The sequence below is a fragment of the Vulpes lagopus genome, chromosome 15, assembly GCF_018345385.1.
Source record: "Vulpes lagopus strain Blue_001 chromosome 15, ASM1834538v1, whole genome shotgun sequence".
Lineage (NCBI taxonomy): Eukaryota > Metazoa > Chordata > Mammalia > Carnivora > Canidae > Vulpes > Vulpes lagopus.
Window position 1 is genome coordinate 17388076 of NC_054838.1, and position 24792 is coordinate 17412867.

Genomic DNA, 24792 nt, shown 5'->3' on the forward strand with positions numbered 1-24792 from the left:
GTTTAAGAGCTCAAACTATGAATCAGATAGATGTGGGGTTTTTTTTGTTTTTTTTTTTAGTTTTTTTTTTTAGATGTGGGTTTGATTCCTACTTAATAACTTTATGAAACTGATCAAGATACCTAGTTTTTTCTAAGCTTCTGTTTCAACCTATATATGATGGACTCTTTAAAGTACCCACCTCTGTAGGATTCTTACGAAGATTTGGTAAAATAGTTTAGGTGAAGTGCTACACTTAGAGCCTGGAATTTGGGAGGTGCTATATAAATATTTGTGGTTATTAGGTTATTACTCTTCTCAGATTTCAGTTTTAGTTACTGTATCCATTGTATATGTGTTCCATATTTTGAAATTTTTTTTTTATTTTTATTTATTTATGATAGTCACAGAGAGAGAGAGAGGCAGAGAGACACAGGCAGAGGGAGAAGCAGGCTCCATGCACCGGGAGCCCGATGTGGGATTCGATCCCGGGTCTCCAGGATCGCGCCCTGGGCCAAAGGCAGGCGCCAAACCGCTGCGCCACCCAGGGATCCCTTTTTTTTTTTAATTTTTTTTTTAATTTTTATTTATTTAGTGTTCCATATTTTGAATCAGTCCTTTATTACTAGTCAGGTTGTTTCTGATTTTTCAATATTGTAAGCAACAATGTGGTTATAAATTTTTTATAGTGCTAAAAATTGTGTATCATGTTCCTAAAATTTTGAGAATCCTGTAGTATAAATAGCAATACTATGGGCTTTGGAGTCTAATCAGTCAGACTGGGATTTGAATCCTAGCTCCACTGGATGACTTCCAGTAACTTTTAATCCATACTGTGGAATTAATCAAATCTATCTTTGAGAGTTATGATAATTAGATGTAATAAAAACAAATACCTAGCATGCTGTAAATATATAACCTATGATGGCTAATTATGCTATGCTCTACATGAAGAATTCCTGTTTCTTTCCTTTTCTGTATAACAAATGAGTATAATATATATAATCATTTTAACTTTTTCCTTTAAATTGAACAGACCTGGCACTTATAGTTGAGCTCTTCATCTTTTTGGTAAAATATATGCCCCCCAAAACTTTAAAATGTTTGCCATAAAAATTTCTAGAGAATTAGTGAGCCTTCTCCTGCATTTTAAGAAATAATACCATATGATAAACATGTTCTAAACCTGTCCTCTGAGGCTTTGCAACCATATTCTGCACAAATTCCCATATGTGAGGAATATTTTTTGGAGCCCATTTAATTCCTTTCTTAGGATAGAGGCTACTTGTGTAGTGAAATACTAATACAAAATAACAAGGACTTTTAAATTGAGGTCTCAATACTGCATTTGGAGCACTAAAAGTGAAACACTGACGGTGTCACCAGAGGGAGCAAGTGTATGTGCTTTTTGGCAGGGCATTTATACCCTCAGGGACACATACATATTCAGCTGAGGATTGACTGTGACTATGTATGTTGGGTTTCTGCAACATGTTCTCCTAGGCTTTCACTTTGCTAGTATCTGTATAGAGCTCCTGTCTCCTGCTGAGACATTCTTTGGTTATATTCCAGTCCAAGGGTTATAACCTGGTTACCTGGTCTCTATCATGCAGATTATACGTGATCTTGCAATCACCCACATTGTGACCAAATTCACTCTCAGAGAGTGATCTTATTTCCCCTTCTGAGGATACCCTACTGATGTCCTACCTGTTTTATCTACCTAGCAATTAGAACCCAAGCAGCAGTTTTTGCTGCTAGCTTCTTAAATTTTGTTATTAGCCATGACTGCCTGCATCCAGGGCTGCCTTCAGCAGGTCCTCATAAGAAGTTCTGTTATCTTCACAACTCTCTTTGGCTTTCAGTGACATTTTTCAAGGAGATGGGCATCCTTCTCTAGTATATTTTTCTAACAATAAGGGGTGAGGTTTGGTTTTTCATACTGGTTTTGTAACTGCAGCCCTTTGGGTAAATGAAAATGGGGTTTTTCTCACCTTCTGTGTATGACATTCTTGGAGAATCTGGTGCTATCTATATCTTGCTATCCTTATAAAACTACCCCAAATGGGTAGTTAGGTTAAACTGAACCTTGCAGTCTCAATTAACCTCTGTGCAAAACAGGGAGAAAAGAATAACCCATGTCTCCTGAACTACAAAGACCCTAGTGCCCTGTCACTAAGCTTCAGCCCAGCTGCTAGTCTCTTACTCCTGCCTGTGCTCTCCCTCCTGTAGGATTACCATGAGCCAGGGTGTTCTTCTGGTGTGGCAGGATGGTGTTGCTCTAGCCTTTGGCTCTTCGGCATCGTTGCATGTGAGGGCTCTCTGGTGACTGGCTGTATTTAGTGTATGTCATGTCTGCACAGGTCTGTTAAGAGAGGCTGCCTTCCTAGTCTTCCTAGATTCTGAGGATACAGTGATGAATAAGCCAAAGTCCCTGCCCTTTTAGGAGCCTACTCTGGGGATACAGTGATGAATAAGCTGAAGTCCCTGCCCTTTTAGGAGTGTACCTAATGGTTTTGGTAGATAGGTGGATGAATTTCTGGAGATTGAATTACTAAGTCAGAGTGTGAGTATTTTAAGCTCTTGTATTGTCTTTCTTTCTTTTCTTTTCTTTTTTTTTTTTTTTTTGTCTTTCACATATATTGTGTCAATATACCAGTTAGTGTATAGAAGTTGTCTCATTGATGTTGTTGAACATTGATTTTTTTCAAACGTTTTTTAATGAAAAATAAAAAAGCCTTTTCTAGTTTTAACTTGTGTGTTTTTTTAAAAAAATTACCCTTATGGTTATTGGACTTTGTTTTAAGCTGGTTAAATCTTTTTTTCTTTTAAGTTGGTTAATTCTTGCAGGATATCCAAACGGCAAATTTATGTTAACACCTTGCTGATCTACAGATGAGGGTTTTCTTTCATTCAAATGCTTGATTTTTTTCTCCTAAAATCTATCAAATAGAAACAATATAGATCCTCAGTATTCTTAGGGGACAAATCTTGAGACCTTAAATCCTCATTCATCTAAGAACATAAAATTTTCTTCAGAATGTATAACTTCACAAGTTAAATGATCTCTTCCAGGCAGTCTATATGACATCATTATAAAGAATAATAGTTCTAAAAGAAAAAAAAGAATAATTGTTCTGACACTAGATTGAAGCTTGAATCTCAACACTCTGCTTACTACTATCTGAGTAATCTTTTACAAGTTACTTAATCTTCTGATGCTCAATTTGCTCTTTTCTAAAGAGAATGAGGATAGAAGTACCTATCTTGTAGGATTGTTGAGAGCATTAGATAAAATGTTATATTTTGAACATTTAACATAGTGGTTAGTTTGTAACAAGTCTCGGGACATGGTAGCTTCTATTACTACTGTCACTTCTGTAAAACACAGAACTAAAGTCACTGATAAAATTATTATAATAAATCCTATTACTAAAACAAGCATAATACCACATTTACATAATATCAGCTATATAGAAACATTTACCATGAATCTAAAAGTTTTAATTATATAACAAGGGATACTGTGTACTGCAGGATGACTAGAAAGAGACAAAGCAGTGCCTGGGTGGCCAGGTGGGCTCACTCACCACCGAAGCAAATTGCTCCCTTACCTCAGGCTTGCAGATGCTTATCAGATTTGTCCCTTGGTAAAATGACAAATTACTACATGTCTCAAATAGTTTAAACTGCAACTCTTAGATTTCCAAATGCTAATAAGGTTCTGTTATATTGACTACAGTTAGTACCAGTCTACCTTCCTGCGGGCTTCTTCAGTTTTACCTTCAGTAGTAAGGTGACAGCTTATTCTTCTCAGCCTGCACTAAGGACAGTAGTGTCTTTAAATATTTTAGGAAATTCAGGAGCTATCATAGAATCTTGTAGATTGGATATTAGCTCCTCTGTACAGAAGCTATCATGCTCTACTCAAACTGGCCTTTAGCCAACTTAGAAGTTAATAGGTTATTTACTTTTTTCTTTCTTATCCACTGGTCCATTCACAGACTCTTTTTGGCCATGTCTTTCCTGTTTGAAGTGGTAGACCATTTCTCTTTTCTGTTCCTTTCCATTCTTCTTTACATTTCTCCTGCATTTTAGTAGGAGGATATATCTGTATATATTGCATCTGGGTGTACATTGAGATAAGTACAGATACTTTTTAGTAAAATCCTGTGTCTATATGTTAAAATTATCCATGACTCTGTTCACTGGATGCCTTGGCCTCTGAAATCTAAATTGATAGATGTTTCTCCATTGTGTTGATTCTAGGGGAAATCAGCCTTGTGGTCCCACCTGTTACATTACCAGGAAAACCGTCAGAGAAAACTCACATCAGGAAGCCTCAGTACATCAGGTAAGATGGTCTCTGCACCACTGGGGAAAACCCCCTCCACCCACTTTCCCATCCCCCACTGGAGTAGATTCTTCTAAGTCAGTGAAACCTTTGCTGTATAATGTTTCCGTTTTTTTTTTTTTTTAATTTTGTTTTTTTATTTTATTATTTATTTATGATAGTCATACAGAGAGAGAGAGAGAGAGAGAGAGAGAGAGGCAGAGACACAGGCAGAGGGAGAAGCAGGCTCCATGCACCGGGAGCCTGACGTGGGATTCGATCCCGGGTCTCCAGGATCGTGCCCTGGGCCAAAGGCAGGCGCCAAACCGCTGCGCCACCCAGGGATCCCAATGTTTCCGTTTTTAAATACTAAGCTACTCTGCTGTCTAACCACAGTGTGCCAAAGCCATGGGGTTTGCTTTCATTATGTGTTTCTATACCACCCACTCCGCTTTTTTAAAGTAAATTCTGTGCCCAGCATGGGGCTCAAATTCATGACCCCAAGATTGAGAATTACATGTTCCATTGACTGAGCCAGCCAGACGTCCTTGTTTCTATACCCTTTGATCAGTGATATAGAAGATTTTTATCAGCAAGAGGACAGTCTTAGAATGACATTAGGTTTTTAATGAATTTGTGTGGTACTGGTATCCTATGTTTGGAGCAGTTTGTCTTCAGAATGGTTTCTTTTCTTTTTTTTTTTTTTAAATTGTTTGTTTCATATCTCCAAGATGGGCATTGAGATGACCTATCAGTTAACAGAGCCTATTTGTCAATATGTCCTACCTTGGAACTCCTCAGAGTCAAGCCCTGGTATGAATGATCCCTTAGCACTTCTTTTCCGTTTCTAATTTAATAAAAATATCAAAGTTGAAAGGGATCCCAGAGATTATCTAATCTAGCCCCTTACAAGAAGAGGAACCTAGGATCCAGAGAGAAATTGAATTTACTCAAGATCACACAGTACCTTCATGGAATAGGCCAGATTAGGAGCCAAGGCTATTGTCTTCAAGGACAGTTCCCCTCCTTCCTGTACTTCTTGGCAGCATCTCCTCTTTGTACCATCTTTCGTTTTCCTCTCTCTGCCAGGAAGTTTGTTTACTTTTCTTGGATGTTCTTATCCTAATGGTCAAGATTGGTTCAAATGGAAGTAAAGATATATCTAGCTGTTAGAGGATTAAATGAGATCATATGTATAAAACTATAACATCTGATACCTAGTAAGTACTTAATAAATATTCATGAAACACTAAGTGCTACCAAAGTAACCAACTATTTCCTGTACAAATTTGGGTAGTCAGCTCTTTGGATAGTCAGATCTCTTGGGACATGACCAACTTTTTTGTTCTAGGAATACTTCTTGATTCAGAACGGAGGAAATCTGATGCCAGCTCGGTCATGTCTCCCCTGAGAATCTCCCTCATTCAAGATATGAGGTTTGTCTAGGTTCATATATAATAAGCCACTAAAAGCCTGTTTTCAGTTGCTCCTTAGGTGTCTGCTTTAAATAGGGTCTCAGTGACTTGGGCTTCTACACCATCTCCATTAACCCGGAAGCCCTTATCATTGGTCTTGTCCTTCATGATGCAGTTGTAGAGCTGTATGAGCATTTGGGTTTCCTGACATTTTTGGAGAATTATAGCAGAGTATCCCAAGGCTCCAGGGTTAGCCTGGTTTTTTGAGAGCTGTATTGTCACCACCCCCCACACATCTTCCTCCCTCCGCCTCCTGCCCTTGCAGATTGTGGTGCGCCTATCTGCAAAGCCACATGGAAGTCCAGGATTTAGAGAACGAGAGAGATAGACTTTCACCAGAATGGGATAGGATTGTCTTACCAGGCTTCCTTGGCTTTGCAGGGGGACGTATTGGTAGTGAGTTCCTCTTCTGCCCCACTCCCCACCTCTTTTTTCCTGTTCTCCCTTCAGGCACATCCAGAACATTGGAGAAATCAAGACTGATGTGGGAAAGGCCAGAGCATGGGTGCGACTGTCCATGGAAAAAAAATTACTTTCCAGACACCTGAAGCAGCTTCTCTCAGACCATGAGCTCACCAAGTAAGGCGATTCTACCTGGAGTAGACCAGTTCCTAGGAACGTGGGGAGGGTTTGGGAACCCTTGTATGAGGAGGGAGAGTATTCACTGTCTCATTTCTGCTGTATTCATTCAGCTAACCTCAAATTGCATATGAAAAGGGAAGATTTTCCCCTCTTTAACTATAGAAGAAAAATTCTGCTATGTTTGTTCTTCCTACCTTCTCAAATGCATGTCCCTAAATAGCTTTCTTAAAGAGGTAGTGAGACAGATGGGGTCCTTATTGGGAACCTTAGAGTTTTGGGGCTCTCCTCTCCTTACTGCACTCAGGTAACTTGTATTCCTCTCAGGCACAGGGCAGTTTCTTGGCCTCTTTCCTGTCCTGGGGAAGAAAGGATTAGGGAATGAAAAGGGAGTTTCTAATATCCCCTAATCTCTTTTGATCTCTTTTGAGGCTAGGGCCAGCCCAAAATAACCCAGTTCTTGCTCTTCCTTTCTGGGCCCTGCCTGAGTCTCCCTGGAGCTTAAAAGGGCTTTCCAATGGCCCTCCGAGACCCCCTTTCTCCACACTTTTTTTTTTTTTCTCCACACTTTCTACCTAGAAGGAGTAAGAGGAGAGATTCCATGGTTCTCATGCTCCCAGGGGCCATTAAACCTATAGTTCCCTTCTCTGGATTTGATACTCTTTGTATTCTTTTTGTACCTTAGCTACCAGAGGAGGAGTGGGAAGGAGGACTGTCCCCCTTCTGTGCCACTTAGGCCTCCACTTATCTACTTTTCCTATCTATGTTTGGCTCTTTCTTCTTTGGCAAGCCTGTTGGGCATTTTTGTTTAGCATTTAATTTACTTAGGCATCTTTTCATGGTATCCTTTATTATTTGACTTTCCCAAGGATGATAAAGCAGAGGAGTGGGCCTTTTGTGTAGCAGGTGGATTAAAACTGCAGAATCTCATTTTATTCAAAGTTAAAATATAATGGTTTAGATTTATTGTGTATGTAAACCACAGCAAGAACTAGGTTTAAAACCTTGATAGGTTAGAGAGCTCACTTTGAGAGGTTATGAAACAGCAATTCTTAAAACACTTAAATTTGATTCCCTATAGGGACAAAAAGGCTTAGGGATAAAAATTTGGAGATTAGGAGAACAACTAAGAGGGAACACGTGAATATGTAAGCCTGGAGTTTGGAAGGGAGGTGTTTGCACACCAGATTTTAGGGGCGGTTGTGTGTGGTTTAAAATAAAAAAATTTGCCCCTGTAGCAGGATAGGGCAGGAGTGTTTCCTGCTGGCCAGTGTGGGTGGCACCAGTAGGAGGACAGAGAAGCATCTGAAAGGGGGTCAAGCACAAGAACTTTGTGAAGTCTGGGACAGTGGAAAGGTCTAGGGTGTGTATGAGCATAAAGGCCCAGTTAAGTGCAAACGGGGCACAGACTGGTCAGGCTAATTTTGGTTCCTTTAAGCTATAGCCCTGTTAAAAGGAGATAAGCTCAGAATTTACTCAGTAATAGAAACTTTCCACCTTATATTCTGGCTCCAGTGAGTGGAAAATAAGTTTTACTGCCACAGATTGCATTTTGAATGGGGCATAGGGGAGAAAAAAGGGGCCCTTTACTCCTTCATTCTGTTCTCTGTTATCTTTCTCTTCAGTCTGCTTGAAGCTCCAGCTACATCATACCACTCACCCTTCTCAGAATGTCTTTAGTCCTTTCAGGACCTAGTCAGAAGTTTTCTTTGCTAGTGTTTGTCTAGACATCCCAGAGACTTTGGTCCATTCTTCCTCCAGGCTCCCATAGCATTTGTCATAGTATATATTCAAACTTGCTTCACCCCTGTTGGGCTATATTGTCATTATCTAGTTGCTTGCTGCTTACTACAATATGCTTTTGAGGGCATGAATATACATGTTGCCCAGCACCTTGTAGATATTCAGTTGGGCACACAAAATGTGTGCATAGCTACATAGACAGGAGGAGGTGGACAGCCTTAGAGAGGATATCTAGATAGAATGTTCCTAAGTCTTTGGGATTTCCAGGTGGCCTCCAAAACTGTAGCATGGAGAAGGGTGTAAGGTCAAGGCAGGGTAAGGGGGCTTGTAGGGTATAGGGGAGAAAGTTAGCTCCTATATAGTGAGCTCACATTGTTTTTCCTTAACCTGCCTGCAGTGACTAATACAGTGTAGTAGCCCCTCTTACCTTGAAACTCACTTTGCATGGCCGCTGTGACCTCATACCATCCTGTTCTTTTTCTCCCCCTACCTTTTCCAGGATGTTGGCTACCATAGTCCTCAGTTCTCTGCATGTACATATGTTCTTTTCACGCTTTCTCTCTCACTTAGTGATCTCACCCATTCTCATGACTTTTGCTACTTATTGTGTGACTTCCACATCTGACGCTGTGGCTTTGACTTTTCTTCTGAGCTCCAGCCCTACATTTATTTCCATTCAGGTATCTTACCTTTATCTCAGAGAGAACAGAAGCAAGCTTCATAGAGTCTTTACCATAACTACTTTTCTTTGAAATATTTTGTTAATGTCACGACTCTTCTCCCTGAACACCCTCGTTCCTCCCTACCTAGTCTGAAATTTGGAGTCCAGTTTGACTCCTTGCTTTGCTTTACCTTCCACATGCACATTTCAGGTCCTTTGCCTCTGCCTCCACCTATCTTCTTATCTAGTGCTGCTGCCTTACTTTCAGTTTTAGGCCCTGTTCACCCCTCAGCTGCACTAAATTTAAATTTTCTGGAATCAGCTGTGGCTTTCCCTTTACTTCTAGGGTAGATTGCAGAAACCTATTACTTGTAGGGCAAGTTGCAGATTCTTCAGCCTAACTATTTAGGGCCTTCCTTCATTTGATCGTAGCCCAACCTTTCAGCCTCATTGCTAAATGATCATCTCTCTGAGCCCTCAGTTCCAACCAAACTGGTTTCCACACCCTGTCCTTCTCTTTCTTCTGCAACATCTAAATTCGTGCTGTCCTTTAGGTCTCTGTGGTCACCTGGGACCATTGAAGCTTATGGCTCTTTAAGCCATAAGTGTTTCTCTCTGCCAAAGGCCTGTGCACTTGGCTCTTCATGTCCCCTCTATTTGGGGAAGGTATTGTTGTTGTAGATGGTCTACAATGTCAGGCAAAGGGAGTTGGCCTTTGATGAGTAAGTGGGAATGGGAATGGGGACTGGAGAAAGTTTAAAAAGAAGGAAGAACATCATGTATGCAGCTCTTCCTAGTCTGTGACCTAATTCCCTTTATTGACTCTGAAGCTGTCCTGGGCTTACATTCACATTCGCAGTAGTGTTTTGACTCATGATTCTTATGTCTGCTGAGGGTCTGAGACTGGCCCTGCAAATGAATGATGATCAAAGACCTCCTGCCATTGCTATTCTCATACCACACACTGGAGTGATGCCCTTAGTTAGAAGCGTGAGAAGGCCTGTGCCATCCTTGAGGGGTGACAATTCCAGCCCCCTGTTTAGGAAAGGAGATCCCATGACCTCTGACACTGCATTATAGTAACATGAATCCTTAGACACAGGTAGAGTTTGGTTTTGTTGTTCGTGCTATAGTTTCAGCCACTTTCCCTCTAGCCCTCATTTAGATGGAATAGCTGGCTTTGTTCCTTTTTTAGATGGTTCTAATGAACTTGAAGCTTGGCATCTTATTCTTCCCTTAGCTGTCTCCTTCCAGAACTGAGTAATTCTAGCCTCTTTCCCCTCCTTTTGGCTGGGGGACTGATATATTGCCTCCTCTCCGACAGAAAGTTGTACAAGCGCTATGCCTTCCTGCGCTGTGACGACGAGAAGGAGCAGTTCCTCTATCACCTCCTCTCTTTCAATGCCGTCGATTACTTTTGCTTCACCAATGTCTTCACAACTATCCGTGAGTAGCCCTGTGCTCCCCACTAGCCTTCTCAGTGCCACTCTTCATGAGCCTCCCTAAGGCTAACTCACTGTCCCTTCCCTTTTTTTTTAAAAGAAAGATTGTCACTTGTTCTTTCTATTTACCTTTTTCTTCTGTAGGAGAGACGTGCACTTGCCCTCAGTGGAGGTTGTTTTTTCTCTGAAGCTTCTTTTTCTTATTCTGAACTGGGGAGCTCAGTCTTTTTGGCCATGATGTTGTCACTATTGTCCTCAGCACTGCTCTGGGGGCCTAGGCAATGAAAGTGGAGTGGAGTCGGGTGGTATGGTGAAGTTCACTGCCTTCTTTGCACACTTATAAAGAAATCTCCTTTTTGTTTTGGGCTGAGAGAGTCATTCAACATCCTAGAAGGTTTCAGACCAACCCCCAGGGAAAAATAATTCTTCCTGAAGTAACTCCAAGTTGTGGTGGGAGATATGGGTCCAGGCCCTACTCTGCCCTAACTCATTAGGTTTCTGTGAGCAGAGTTGACCCCTGCTGTGGGCCTGTCTCCCTATTTGCAAAGTGAGGAAGGAGGGTTCAGTATGGTCTAAGGAAGATCCTTGGAGCTTCATCTTTCTTTGGTGCCAGGATGCTCTTTTCAATAAGAGTTAGCATCTGAATTTGCCCCATGGCTAGTTGTTTGGCCGGTGACTCAGCAACCTCAGCAGCATGGACTCTTGATTCTGTATGACACCCATCCTCCCTCTCAGAGATGAGTTTTGTAGGCTGCAGGAGAGGCAGCCCTGGACTGGAACTTAGGAGACTCAGGGGAAACTATTTCTGTTTCAGTGCTTCAGAAAGGCATTGTAAGACCTCTCTGGAGATTATTAGAGTTCATGAGATGACAGATTGAAAAGTGCTCTAAAAAGCAATTTAGTACAATATGGAGTTGGTGCTATTATTTAAGGAACAAATTCATTTAGCTCCGAGCCTGCAGATGTGCTTGGATCTTTGATGGTTGGGTGATAACCCTGAGAGGAGTGAGAGTGAGGGTAGGATTGGCTAAGCCAGCCAGAGACTAGGTCCTGGGACCTGCTGTTCCTGCCTCTGCTGAGGCCAGTACACCTGGGCAGGCAGGTCAGGGCCCTTTCAGGTATGGGAGGGATTTCTGATCCCCCTCAATGCCTTTGTGGCTTCCTCAAAACAGTGATCCCGTACCATATCCTGATTGTACCGAGCAAGAAGCTGGGGGGCTCCATGTTCACCGCCAACCCATGGATCTGCATTTCGGGAGAACTGGGTGAGACACAGATCCTGCAGATTCCCAGGAACGTGTTAGAGATGACCTTCGAGGTATGTGTTGCCCAGGGACCACAACCCTAGGCTCTTTGGGGATCTGAGTTTGCAAAGGCTGCTTATGGGAGTTTTCTGCAGGGTTTTATGATGGTCTTGCTCTTATAGTGTTAATGCATTAGCACAGTTGACCTGTTCTGAGATGATCAGAGACTGGAGCCAAGGGTTGACCCAAGAATGAGGGAGCTTCCCCTGTCTAAGCAATCTGGCTGGAAGGCACTTATCCATCTGGACTTGCGTAACTCCCTGCCTATGGCATGATGAGAAATTCCCAAGAGTTCCTTCAGTTGCTGAGCACAAGTGTTCACAGAGACCTCTGAATCTCAGACCACTGTCCCACTTCAGACCCTTCTGCTCCTAGGGCCTGTTCTTCTTTCAGATAGTAGCATCTTCTTTCTCAATCATTTCCCTGTCATGAGAGTGCTCTACCACCAGCCTGACCCTATAAATATTATGGGGCCAGGTTGCAAACAGTCAGTCAGATCTGTGCCTTTGAGTAGTGCCTCTCTTTTCTCTTATTTTCTTGACCTACCTGCCTTTATTTGGTTGTTCTTTCACAGTGCCAGAATCTGGGAAAGCTCACTACGGTACAGATAGGCCATGATAACTCTGGGCTGTATGCCAAGTGGCTGGTGGAGTATGTGATGGTCAGGAATGAGATCACAGGACATACGTACAAGTAAGTGTTCCCTCAGCTGTGCCCTAAGATAGTGGGCAAGGTATACTACAGGGGCTGGTTTTTATGCCTGGTATATGGAATTCTCAAGGAGACCCTTTAAGTTGTGGTGGACTGAGGTGCTTCCTATTTGGCTTTGTCTCATGCATCTGAAAAGAAATAGGAGGGTTTTCCAAGCTAAGATGTATGATGTTACTATACACAGTTTCCAGGCCACCCATCATTCTGGTGGTTTTCTCAGTGATGCACAGTGGAATGGATGAACAGGGCCTTGAGGCATCCCCAGCCTGGTTTCAGAGCCTGTCTCCAAAGATTAGCATTTTGATGGCTTCTGCTGAGCAGCAAGGGGAAGGATACTGGAGGAGTTAGCAGCTCTGACAAGCCATTGCTTGATCTTTAGGTTCCCATGTGGTCGGTGGTTGGGGAAGGGCATAGATGATGGGAGCCTGGAGCGGGTCCTGGTTGGGGAGCTGCTCACATCCCAGCCTGAGGTGGATGAGAGGCCGTGCCGGACCCCACCCTTGCAGCAGTCTCCCAGTGTCATCCGGAGGCTCGTTACCATCTCACCCAACAACAAGCCCAGTAAGTAGGAGGGGCTGGGCCCTCATGCCACCCAGGTGGGGAATGTGAGGTGTCTGGGAACCCTGATGTGGGAGTCCAGACTCCAGCCTGTGCATCTACCTCAGAAACTACTTTTGCCTACAAAGCAGCCTCAGGCATTTGTCGCCCTCCTCTCATGAATCCGTGTGTGTGTGTGTGTGTGTGTGTGTGTGTGTGTATGTATGTGTATGTGTGTCAGGGGTGGGGTGTCACACTCCTTAGAGGCCTAGAAGGAGAGAGGAGAGCTCATGCATCCCGGCCTAGGTCCTCTGTACTAACTTATATATGGTTCCAGAGAGGAAAGGGATCTACCTTCTGGCCTTCTCCTTCCTTATTCCTGGGGCTTACAATCAAGTCTTGGCCTTCTTTTGGTTGCCAGAAGTTCCAGGGTAAAATGGAAAATAAACTTTACCAGCATCTCTTAAGGTATTAGCTTCCTAGGGTCCAGGCTCTCCTGCCTCTCCTTTGAGCGCTTCTATGTCCTCAGTCATTATGCTCAGTCAGCTAAGCATGACTAGCCTCTGAGATTGATTAGGGATGTCTGCTTGATTTTTATCAGAGCTGAACACTGGGCAGATCCAGGAGTCCATCGGGGAGGCAGTCAATGGCATTGTGAAGCACTTCCATAAGCCTGAGAAAGAGGTAAGGCTTCCTGCCTTCCAACCCAAGACTTTACATTGAATAAGAGAGAATTATCTTTTTCCAGGCCCATGTAGTGTGGATAACCCAGAGCTCTAGAGTGTGTGCCTTAGTTTGACATGGAGCACCTTTCCTTAGGGGCTGCTGCCTTGGGTTACCCTGTTTTCCTTACACACTAATGACCCAGTGAGTCCCTGGGCCCCTAATGAACAGTGTATATTTCTGTCCTCTTCTGGATTTGCCTGGGCCTCCCTGAGTAGTGGTCACTCTGGCTTTGTCCCTCTAGTGGGGACCAAGATCCATTGTCTGGGAGCTATTCACTGATAGCTGCTCTGTGCCACTCACTGTGCCAGGTGCTAGGGGAGATAGGATGTGCTAGCCAGTGTTTTGCTGCCCTCCAGGTGTGGACTGTGGGTTTGGGGAAGCAGTGGTGGGAAGGTAGCTTGGCTAAGGCAAGCCTGGCATTCTCTCCTGTTTCCTTATATAGCGAGGCAGTCTGACGCTGTTGCTTTGTGGAGAATGTGGCCTTGTCTCGGCCCTGGAACAGGCTTTCCAACATGGATTTAAATCTCCCCGGCTCTTCAAAAATGTCTTCATTTGGGATTTCCTGGGTGAGTTGAGCCACGGTGTGAGGTTGGGAAAAGCATGCAGAAACATGGGGACTTACCAAGATAATGTGAGTGCTGACCACTGGAGTCTGAGGTGCAGAAGCCAAGCCAGGTGACTCTCAAATTAGATCTGTTGTGTTTGCTCTGGCCTGCCTGCCTTTCTTTTCTTTCTTTCTTTCTTTTTTTCTTTTTTCTTTCTTTCATTCATTCATTTTTAAATTTATTTTTATTTTTAAAGATTTTATTTATTCATGAGAGACAGAGAGAGAGAGAGAGAGAGAGAGAGAGAGAGAGAGAGAGAGAGGCAGAAGGAGGAGGAGCAGGCTCCATGCAGGGAGCCTGATGTGGGACTCGATCCTGGGTCTCCAGGATCAGGCCCTCAGCTGAAGACAGTACTAAACCGCTGAGCCACCTGGGCTGCCCCATTCATTTTTTTTTTTATAATAAATTTATTTTTTATTGGTGTTCAATTTGCCAACATACAGAATTACACCCAGTGCTCATCCCGTCAAGTGCCCCTCTCAGTGCCCATCACCCATTCACCCCCACCCCCCGCCCTCCTCCCCTTCCACCACCCCTAGTTCGTTCCCCAGAGTTAGGAGTCTTTATGTTCTGTCTCCCTTTCTGATATTTCCCACACATTTCTTCTCCCTTCCCTTATATTCCCTTTTACTATTATTTATATTCCCCAAATGAATGAGAACATATAATGTTTGTCCTTCTCTGATTGACTCATTTCACTCAGCATAATACCCTCCAGTTCCATCCACGTCGAAGCAAATGGTGGGTATTTGTCATTTCTAATGGCTGAGTAATATTCCATTGTATACATAAACCACATCTTCTTTATCCATTCATCTTTCGGTGGACACCGAGGCTCCTTCCACATTTTGGCTATTGTGGACATTGCTGCTAGAAACATCGGGGTGCAGGTGTCCCGGTGTTTCATTGCATCTGTATCTTTGGGGTAAATCTCCAAAAGTGCAATTGCTGGGTCGTAGGGCCCCATTCATTTTTTTATTTGAGAGCGAGAGCACAAGCTGGGGGTGGGTAGAGGCAGAGGGAGAAGCAAGTTCTCCGTCCTAGGATCATGACCTGAGCCAAAGGCAGACACTTAACTGACTAAGCCTCCCAGGTGCCCTGCTCTGGCTTTTTTTTTTTTTTTTTTTCATTTAAGATTTTATATATTTATTCATTAAGACACAGAGAAAGAGAGGCAGAGACACAGGCAGAGGGAGAAACAGGCTTCATGCAGGGAGACTGACATGGGACTCGATCCCGGGTTTCCAGAATCAGGCCTTGGGCTGAAGACGGTGCTAAACTGCTGAGCCACCCGGGCTGCCCTGCTCTGGCTTTTCTTGGAAGCTTAGTCATGAGTCCTCACGCTTTCTCCTTGTTGATCCAAAAGGCCAGTTGATAGTATTTGGAGCCCCAGCCCTGGGTGCACCCACTTGGAAAATTTTCATGCAAGAATATTTTCCCTTGGGCAACCCCGGTTGTGCAGCGGTTTAGCGCCGCCTGCAGCCTGGGGTGTGATCTTGGAGACCCGGGATCGAGTCCCATGTCGGGCTCTCTGCATGGAGCCTGCTTCTCCCTCTGCCTGTGACTCTGCCTCTCTCTCTCTCTCTCTGAATAAATAAAATCTTAAAAAAAAAAAAAAAGAATATTTTCCCTCAAGAGTGTTTTTCTTTCTTTCTAATTCTTCTTTTTTTAATCTTCAGACTAGGGAAAGGACCATCTTTTTTTTTTTTTTTTTAAATTTTTATTTTATTTATGATAGCCATACAGAGAGAGAGAGAGAGAGAGAGAGAGAGAGAGAGAGGGGCAGAGACACAGGCAGAGGGAGAAGCAGGCTCCATGCACCGGGAGCCTGATGTGGGATTCGATCCCGGGTCTCCAGGATCGCGCCCTGGGCCAAAGGCAGGCGCCAAACCTCTGCGCCACCCAGGGATCCCGGGAAAGGACCATCTTTAAATCAAGGACCACATAAAGAAATTTAAAACAGAAGAATAGGGACCTTCTATTTTGAAATGGGACCAGTGATGTCAGAACATTCATGTTACTCACATTGAGTTAACCTGCATCAACATGGAGAGCCTCATGGCTAATGGCCTGCAGGACACTCAGGGATGGGTTGGTTTTGAAAGCCTTTGTCATTGGCAAGCTTTTCTACTATTCACAGAAAAAGCACAAACCTATTACGAGACTTTGGAGCAGAACGAACTTGTCCCTGAGGAAAACTGGCATACAAGGGCCCGGAACTTCTGCCGATTTGTCACTGCAATCAATAATACTCCCCGGAACATAGGCAAGGACGGCAAATTTCAGATGCTGGTGTGCTTGGGAGCCAGGTACTGCATGCAGCCTTGTGGCCCAGAATGCACAGCACCCAGCCTTGGAGGTGGAGCCTAGCATAGTGTAGGGGGTGGGAGTGGCTAATGACCAGAGGTCATTGGGCAAGTGAGGCTTTGGGGGTCCTTCATTTCCATGTACAAAGTCTATGTGTAGAGAGATGTGGAGGGCTGGGGATGAGAGTGTGTGTGACTGGATGGGGACATTTTGGTGGAAAGAAATAAAAACATCCCACTGGTGAAATTTGAAGCAGAGTTCTGTCTAGTCATTCCTTCAACAAAGATTCGAATGCACTAGGCCTTATGGAAGACAGTGGGAATGAGCTGAATAAAGAAAGCGTGGTTCCTACCATTTAGAAGGTTGCTTGACCTAATTAAATACAGTATAAGGCAGAAGGTTGTGAGAGACCCAAAAGGAAACATGCATTCATAAGTTATTCTGAAGCTGTAGAGGAGAAAGATCAGAGAAGTGAGGAGGTGCTATCTGAGGTGAGTCATAATGGAAGGGTAGAAGTGGAGGAGTTTGAAGCAGACAGAACTAGCAGAGGATTTGGGGTTAGGAAATAACAGGTAAACATGGGAAGGGCAGTTGTAGGAGACAGCTGAAAGGAGGCTGGGGGCTTTGGGAAGTTGGGACAGAGGATCCGTCCATATGAGGACAGAGTTGTTCCATCATGGGACTGAAATGATAGTAATGTGATAACCATGGATGGTATGCGTCTGAGTGGACAGTTTGTTAGGGGCTATTCCAGGGGGTCAGGTAAGAACATGAATGCTAAATAAACTTAAGGCAGTACTTCATTTGGGGCAAAGAAGGGAAGAAGTTGGCATAGTTGTTAAAAACAGACTCTGGAACCAGATACACTAGGTTCATATTCTCAGATCAGCCCCTTACTAGCCATACGAACTTGGATAAGCTCCCTAACTTATGGCTACCTCAATTTCTTCATCTATAAAGAAGGGCTAATAATAACACTGATAGCACCTACCTCATATCATAGAGTTGTTATGAAGGTTAAAGCTCTTAAAACAGTGTCTGGCACATGCCAAGTGCTATGTGGATGTGAGCTCTTAGGATTATTACAGGTGGTGATAGCTCTGGTAAGGAATAATGGTCAGAGACAGATTGGCTTTTGAGATGGAAGAGGTGGTGCTGACTGGACCTGGTGTCTGGCTGGTGGTGGGCTTGTCTAGGGGAGCAGAAGAAGGCGGGGGAGGACGTATGGACCTGGTGGCAGGTAAGTGGGTCAATTTGTGTTGGTGTCCCTGGGGTTGAGTAGTCCCTAGTAGGAGCCTTTTAAAGCCATGTAAGGCCTTTTGTCAAGCATTTTTAAGAGATGGAGAGGGGTTTGGGGGAGCTGTCTACTTCTCCAGCTTCAGACTTTGTTCAAGGAGTGATGGAGAAAGTTTCCCCTTTGGCCTTGTACTAACTGTCTCCCTTCCCCTTCTCTTTTGATCCATCTGGACTGACCCTTCCCTGCCAGAGATCACCTCCTACACCATTGGATTGCCTTGCTGGCCGACTGCCCCATCACCGCACACATGTATGAGGATGTGGCGCTAATCAAAGACCATACACTTGTCAATTCCTTGATCCGCGTGCTGCAGACATTGCAGGAGTTCAACATCACACTGGAGACATCCCTTGTCAAGGGCATCGACATCTGACCTCCCAGCACCAGCTAGCAGCAGGACCAAGAGAGACTCACCCTGCGGCTCTGACCCTTCTTCCAAAGGGGATTTAAGCAAGTTGTGCAGGAGACAGAGAGGAAATGTACACTCACTGTAAAAAAGAAAAGTAGAGGATTTTTGGAATAAATAATCTATTTTAGAGTTTATTTGCTGATTTGCTTTTTACACACTTTCATGTGAAAGAGTGATAGGGAGAGGGAGACGAGGTTGGTGCCGCTTATTTTGAAGCTGGTGCCCTCCCTCGCCGTGGCCGCTTGCTGGGAGCTGCGGCCTCCTCGGACTGAGCCTGCGGTGCACAGATGGGGCAGTTCTGCTTCCTCACCTGCGCCTGGTCATGAGGCCATTCCACGTTGTTTTTAAACTAATGTTTTCTATATTAACATTGTTATGGATATTTGGCTTTCACGGGCCACACACAGGTGTGCTGAGCAGGAAGCCCTAAGCTCCAATCAAAGGGATTTTTAGTAGTGCCTCTGCAAGCACTGATGAGTCAGTCCCACATCTTTGCTTTTTCTGTCAGTATTATTTGGAACGGAGACATGCCGGGATGCACCGTCGTGCAGAAGATCACATTTCCTCTTGGCACACAGCTGCACAGAAGTAAACATAAGCATGTTTTAACAGGTTTTCTGTTTCTTTTTTTTTCCTATTATTTATTTAACCCTCCATTGTGTGTTTTAAATCTTTTTCTCTTTTCTTTTTTCTTTGTTTTTAAGGAAGGAAAAAGCTTGTCACAGTCTAACTGGCTATGTTATTATTGTTAAATTTATGTTGTTTTGCAACCTAGAAACCAGCTACAGTATGGCCCACTTAATAAAACACCTGAAACAAAACTGCATGGATCCCTGACGTTTATGGGGGTTTGTGAGCAGTGGGTGGCGGAAGGTATGGTTTGGTCCACGTGAGAAGATCAGTGTGAGAGCTGATCTAAATGTTTAGATTAGCTAAACATTGGCATTGCCTTGGCTCCTCCCTCAGCTGCCCAGGGTGCCCCCTCAGGGTCTCCTGAGTCCTCCCTGCTGCAGCATCAGGAGCTTTCATAGTTCTTAACTCAACTGGTTATTTGAGAAGGATGTAGATAAGGGTTATTTACCCGATCCACAGAAGAAGAGGCTGAAGCACAGAGGGGAAGAGACCTGGCTGGGGTTGCAAAGGTCACTTGACTGAGACAAGATGGATGTTTCTTGAAGGGTAAGAAGACCAGGTATGGGAACATAGGGCACATGAGACCCTGTTTGCCCTCAAGGAAAAAAAGCTTTTTCTTGAGAGAAGGATTTGTTTTTCCCAGGATGGTAGGTAGTAGAGCTTTATGAGGGTCCTGGAAACCAGCTTCCTTCAGTTTTATTCTTCGTGGCTTGGTCAGGTAGAGGGCCTCAAACCAATTAATGTTTCTTATGATTTCCTGGTTTTGCCTTTATGTTCTGTCTGCCTGGATGGAATGCTTCCCTTGGTGCCTACTTCCTGTTTATTGTTCAAGGTTACTTTAGGAGTTACCTACTATGAAGCCTTCCCTCATCCTCCCTGAGCACAGGTAATCATTCTGTCATTGTGCTCCTGTAGTCACTTAGATGCTGGTACCTCCTCTCTGGATTGTTGCTGCTTTCGTGTTGGGCCCACTCCCTAAGTTATGAGCTCTGGAGAGTCCAGAGAGGGTCTCTTAATTCATTTCCATCTCTGGTGACTGGCTGGTGGTAAGTGCCTAGGTAAGGCTTTTTGAAGAGGTGAGGAAAGGGACTGGCAGCTTTGAGGATGGCTGCAGTGCAATATCCTGCCAGCAGGGGATGTGAGTGGGACGTGGGAGTCTTAATTTTTTTGGAAGTTGAGTAGGTAGGCAGTGATTTGGGAGCAGGAAGGGAGATTCCTGGCTGGGCAGGAAGGGCAGCATAGAACCCACTGCATGTATATTGTGGGTCTATGCCAGAGATGACCTTAAGCCAGGTGCTTTACACACATACTTCTCCCTTTTCCTTATACCTCTGCAAGGCAAGTGTAGATTATCACTGGTTTAGAGGTGGGAAAATTGAATGTCAGAGAAATTTAGTCACTTGCCCAAGGCCACACATCCGATAAGTAGTTTGCAGTTACCAGAACTGTCTCCAAACTTGTGGCTTTTCAACTGACAACTACTACTTTGATTCAGGTTTCTGCTCAGATGTCCTCTGAGAGATTTACCCTGACCATTCTAAAATACCAAGTCCCATCAGTCACTTTTTTTTTTTTTTAATTTATTTATTTATGATAGTCACAGAGAGAGAGAGAGAGAGAGGCAGAGACACAGGCGGAGGAAGAAGCAGGCTCCATGCACCGGGAGCCCGATGTGGGATTCGATCCCGGGTCTCCAGGATCGCGCCCTGGGCCAAAGGCAGGCGCCAAACCGCTGCGCCACCCAGGGATCCCCCCATCAGTCACTTTTATCCCCTTATTCTACTTATCTTCCTTCCTAACACCATCATTGTACTAATTATTGTACAGTGAAGGAGCAACACTCTCTCTTTTTAGCAGACTTTGCTGAGAAGGTGAGTGTGAATCATGTTTTAGAAATCAAGGTTCTCAAAAAAAAAAAAAAAAAAAAAAGAAATCAAGGTTCTCCTGGGACCCTCTATCTCTGTTCCTTCTAACAGCTGATTCTGCTGTGAATGTCTCACTTTCTACCATGTTTTGTTTTATAATCTGCAAATCTTTTTTGGAATGATGTGTGATTTAAGAGAACAGATGTGTTTAGTAGTTCAGTATTTCAGGGACACTTGAGTCAACTGCCTCTCCAGTAGCCTTGGGTAGATGAAATGTATTCAGTTCAAGTGCTGCCTGCTTTGGCTTTTGCACCTGCTCTAATTCAGTGCTTCTCCAATCTGAGATTTCAGGGACTGACAAACAAGCATGCAGATGAACTCAGTGAATTATTACAGAGTGAGTACCCTGTAACCACCACCAGGTCTAGAATAGAGTTCTGTCAGCCTTCCCAGAGTCCTCATTGTTCCTCAGCCCAGTCTCAGCTGCCTCCTTCCTTCCAACTTTGTGACCTTTATATTAACTACTTCCTTGAGTTTCTTTATTGTTTGATCACCCAAGTGTACATCCCTACACACTATAGTACCATATTGATTTTCTTTTTAACTTGATGTATCTTTTAAGTCTTTTTTTTTTAATCTGAAGGATTCCCTCTACTCCTTTCCTTTCCTTATAGTTTGCCTGGATCCTATAGTTTCCCACAGCCTAGATTTTGCTAATTTTATGTTGGTGCAATTCAGTGTGCTCCTTCCCTATAAATCAGCTAGATCCAGAGACCTGATTTGCCTGAGGTTTGATCCCTTTGATGAGACTCTAGGTGGTGGTGTACTCATTTATCAGAAGGCACATCATGTCTGGTATTCACTTTTTTTTTATGTTAGCAGCTATCATCCTATAAGTAATTCACTGGGAGGAGGTGGTAACATGGAGATATTTTAATCATTTTGTTTCATTTATTAGGTGGAATAATTTTATAAGGAGATTTCTGCCCTTCATGTATTTGTCAGTAGAGTATATAGGAAAGGCAGGGTAAGTGTTTAAATTCTTTCCTTTTATTAACTTTTAAGATAATGTACTGGACTGGTTCTCGGTTATCCTCAGAAGGTGGCTGTTTTTTAAAAAACATTGTTATGAACTCACGGACTTAACGTGTATTTAATGGATTTTGTTCCATTGAAGTTATTACCAATTGTCCCATCCTGGTAGTTGGGAGCCTTTTCAGATTGCCTGCTGAGTTGTTTCACATGACTCTGGTGACTGCTTTGTGGAATTTCAGGATGTCCTAGGCTCATCTTGTACATTTTCTGTCTCAGGCTTGGAATCAGCTATTTGTCTAAGAAGCTCTGGGTTTTACCCATTCCTGCCATCTCTTGTTGTTCAGGCTTATTTATCTCTGCCAAGATGGTGACTCTCCTCTGCTGGACCTCAGACATAAGAAGTCCAAAGTACCCTGGTGGCAGGTGATGCTTGTGGTTCAGCGCACTGGCTCCTGCAGAATGTAGCTCTGGCAAGTGACTCCTCTGGTGCCAGTATTCCAACTCTGCAGAACTTAGAGTTGCAGGTATATAAGGCACAGTATCCCTTAGTAGGTCCTTGGAAGTGATGGTAAGTATGGCCACTCCTTCTTCTGCCTCTTAGTTCCTAGACCCATGTATTCTTCCTTAGGGACATAGCCCCACATAAAAGTCTCTGATGTAACGCAAATACTAGATCCTGAAGGATGGCACCCAATTCTTACAGATTACTGCCTCAGATTATTGAAGCTAGTGCTTTAGTAGTGCCCTTAAAGGGTCAATCCAGTGCTCTTTGAGGTTGGTCACTTCTGGATGGTATAGTACATATAAGACCAGTATAAGCATATATGACTTAATGTTATGGACCCACTCCCTAATTTCCTTTATTGTTAAATGAGTGTGCTGGTTGGATGCTATGCTGGATGGAATCCTATACCTAAGGATTAGGTAGTCTCTAAGCTTCTGGATATTGGTGCTGGCTGAGGTTCTATGGGAAAAGAAAGCAAACCTATTTCCAGAATATATCTCTATCTCTGTGAGGATGAACTTCTGGCCCTGCCAGGATGGAAAAGGCCTGATGTAGTTGATTTGCGAGCGAGTGGCTTGTTAGGTTCCTCAAGGAATAGTGTTGTATCTGGGCTGAGCATTAGTCTCTTGCTGGCAGATTGGCCATTCAGAGGCAGCAGTAGCTAGATTAGTTTTGGTATGTGGGAGTCTGTGCTCTTAGGCCTATGTGTAGCTTCCACTTCTGCCTCTGTGACCCACTCCATTCATATGCCTATTGTGCTAGTTCCAGGATGGCCAATGAATGACAAAGTGGCTGAGTCATTTAATCTACTTAGTTCAGTTCTTTTCAGTGGTGAGTGCTCTCTGGTGTGTACTAATGTGTGATAGAAAAATCTTCATACTTTGTGCCTACTTCCAAATGTCCAGCCACATGCTATACCCCAGACCTTCTTGTCTCCAATATTCCACACCTTTTTCTTTCTTTCTTCCTTTTTTTTTTTTTCCCAGACCTTTTTCTTCCAGTCCCCTGACTAGCCAGCTAGACCATTGGCCACTGTTCAGGAATGTATATGTGGTCTCTCATATATAGTCTCCTTCCATAACCATTTGTAGCTCTGCTCATTGGGAAGATTTTCCCTTGCTTCCCACTGTCTTTCAAGGCAATCTTTGAATGTGACTGTCATGCAACCACTGTCCATTTCTGTCTTCCAGCCACACACCAAGCTGACCCCTCAGCAAACCAAGCTTGGTCACCATTTCCATTTTACAGTGAACTACTAATGCCTGTGCCTGACTTATGGTTTAGCAGAGCCCAGTTCATGACAGTAAGTTCTTGATGTATTGTCACTTTTAAATGCTCTCAAGCATTTCATATAAACCTGGGCCCAGTCATGTGCCAGGAACTGTTTCTCAAAAGGTATAGAATTCTCTGTTGCAAATGGCATGGTTTTCCTCCAGAATCCTAGGTGTCGCTTTGTGATCCTTTCTAATTATTGGAGCTGGATGAAGTATATGGAAGTTCATTAATTTTTCATACTAAAAAGATTTAGGGGCGCCTGGGTGGCTCAGTCAGTTGAACATCCAGCTCTTGATTTTGGCTCAGGTCATGATCTCACAGTGGAATCTGGGTTGAGATTTTCTCTCTCCCTATATATCCCAGCACATGCGTGCTCTCTCTCTCTCTCCCTCTCTCTTTCTCCCTCTCTCAAATAAAATATTTTCTAAAAAGATTTAGCAATATATATGGTTCTTGGCTTTGTGGAGTTTGCAGTCTAATGAAGAGAGAGATATTTTTAAAAAATCATTCAAATGTTAAGTTGCAACTGTGATAAGTTCTATAAAGATACCCAAGGCTATGAGAACCAAGGGGGATTTGGCCTGGTCAGTGAAGTCAGAAGGACTTCCTGAGGTTGAAGGTTGAAACTGACTAGCAAATGAGGAGGAAGGGAAGACTGTCTAGGTAGAGGGAGCAACCTTATACCAAGTGTCTGGAAAGGAGTAGAGAACAGCTGGAGCAGAAGATGGTGGGGAGTGTGGTGGGGATGAGGCTGAGCAAGAGGTGGAGCCCAGCTGTGTAGGGCCATAGAGACCACTGGAGGGAGTTTACTGTTAGAGCCCTGAGAAGTCATGCAAAGGTTTCCTGAAGGTGGGTGACAGGTTCAGATTTTCATTTTGAGGAAAGAATATGCACCTCCCAGTTAGTGGCCAAATGGGAGATGCGAGCAGCTTGGACTAGGGGTGGTGGAGTTGAAGGGAAAGGGGTTCTAGAGTTGCTTTAGAGGCAAGACTGATAGGACGTGGTGATGGATTGGGTATGGAGTGAGGAAGCAGAGTTGTCAAGGATATCTCTTAGGCCTCAGGGGTGCATAGTCTACACTAAAGTTCAATATTGCAGACCTGTGCTTGTAGCCAAGTTAAAAGGTGTGGGATGGTGTGTATATCCATGCTTACTGGCTCACTTACCTGTGGGACATCCTCAAGCTCTTTTGAACTTCCTTTACTCATACTAATTCCGAGGGAGGCGAGGCTGCCTGAGCACATGAGGTTTCTTGAAACTTGAGGTTCCTCCTCCTCATCCTGCTGTTTCCTGTGGAGTGAGGCAGGCCCTGAACATTTCTGCTTTGTCTCGTAGGCTGGGGTTGCAGTGATCTCAACTTCCGAAAGAGGC

At 43.8% G+C, this 24792-nt stretch overlaps 1 protein-coding gene across 3 annotated transcripts in view; it reads left to right on the top strand.

Moving 5' to 3' along the window:
- The window catches only part of DENND5A (DENN domain containing 5A), a 109233-nt gene extending 90304 nt beyond the window's left edge, over positions 1 to 18929 (top strand). For 2 of the 3 annotated variants that reach the window (XM_041730086.1, XM_041730087.1), the window contains 11 exons: positions 4249 to 4333; positions 5664 to 5748; positions 6238 to 6366; positions 10095 to 10216; positions 11385 to 11530; positions 12091 to 12209; positions 12607 to 12788; positions 13366 to 13448; positions 13933 to 14056; positions 16236 to 16404; positions 17889 to 18929. In XM_041730086.1, the coding sequence (XP_041586020.1) occupies positions 4249 to 4333; positions 5664 to 5748; positions 6238 to 6366; positions 10095 to 10216; positions 11385 to 11530; positions 12091 to 12209; positions 12607 to 12788; positions 13366 to 13448; positions 13933 to 14056; positions 16236 to 16404; positions 17889 to 18072 (1428 nt within the window). In that variant the 3' untranslated portion in view covers positions 18073 to 18929. The remainder of the gene's footprint in view (positions 1 to 4248; positions 4334 to 5663; positions 5749 to 6237; positions 6367 to 10094; positions 10217 to 11384; positions 11531 to 12090; positions 12210 to 12606; positions 12789 to 13365; positions 13449 to 13932; positions 14057 to 16235; positions 16405 to 17888) is intronic. The other variant, XM_041730088.1, reaches the window with a different exon arrangement.
- Positions 18930 to 24792: the final 5863 nt, after the last annotated feature.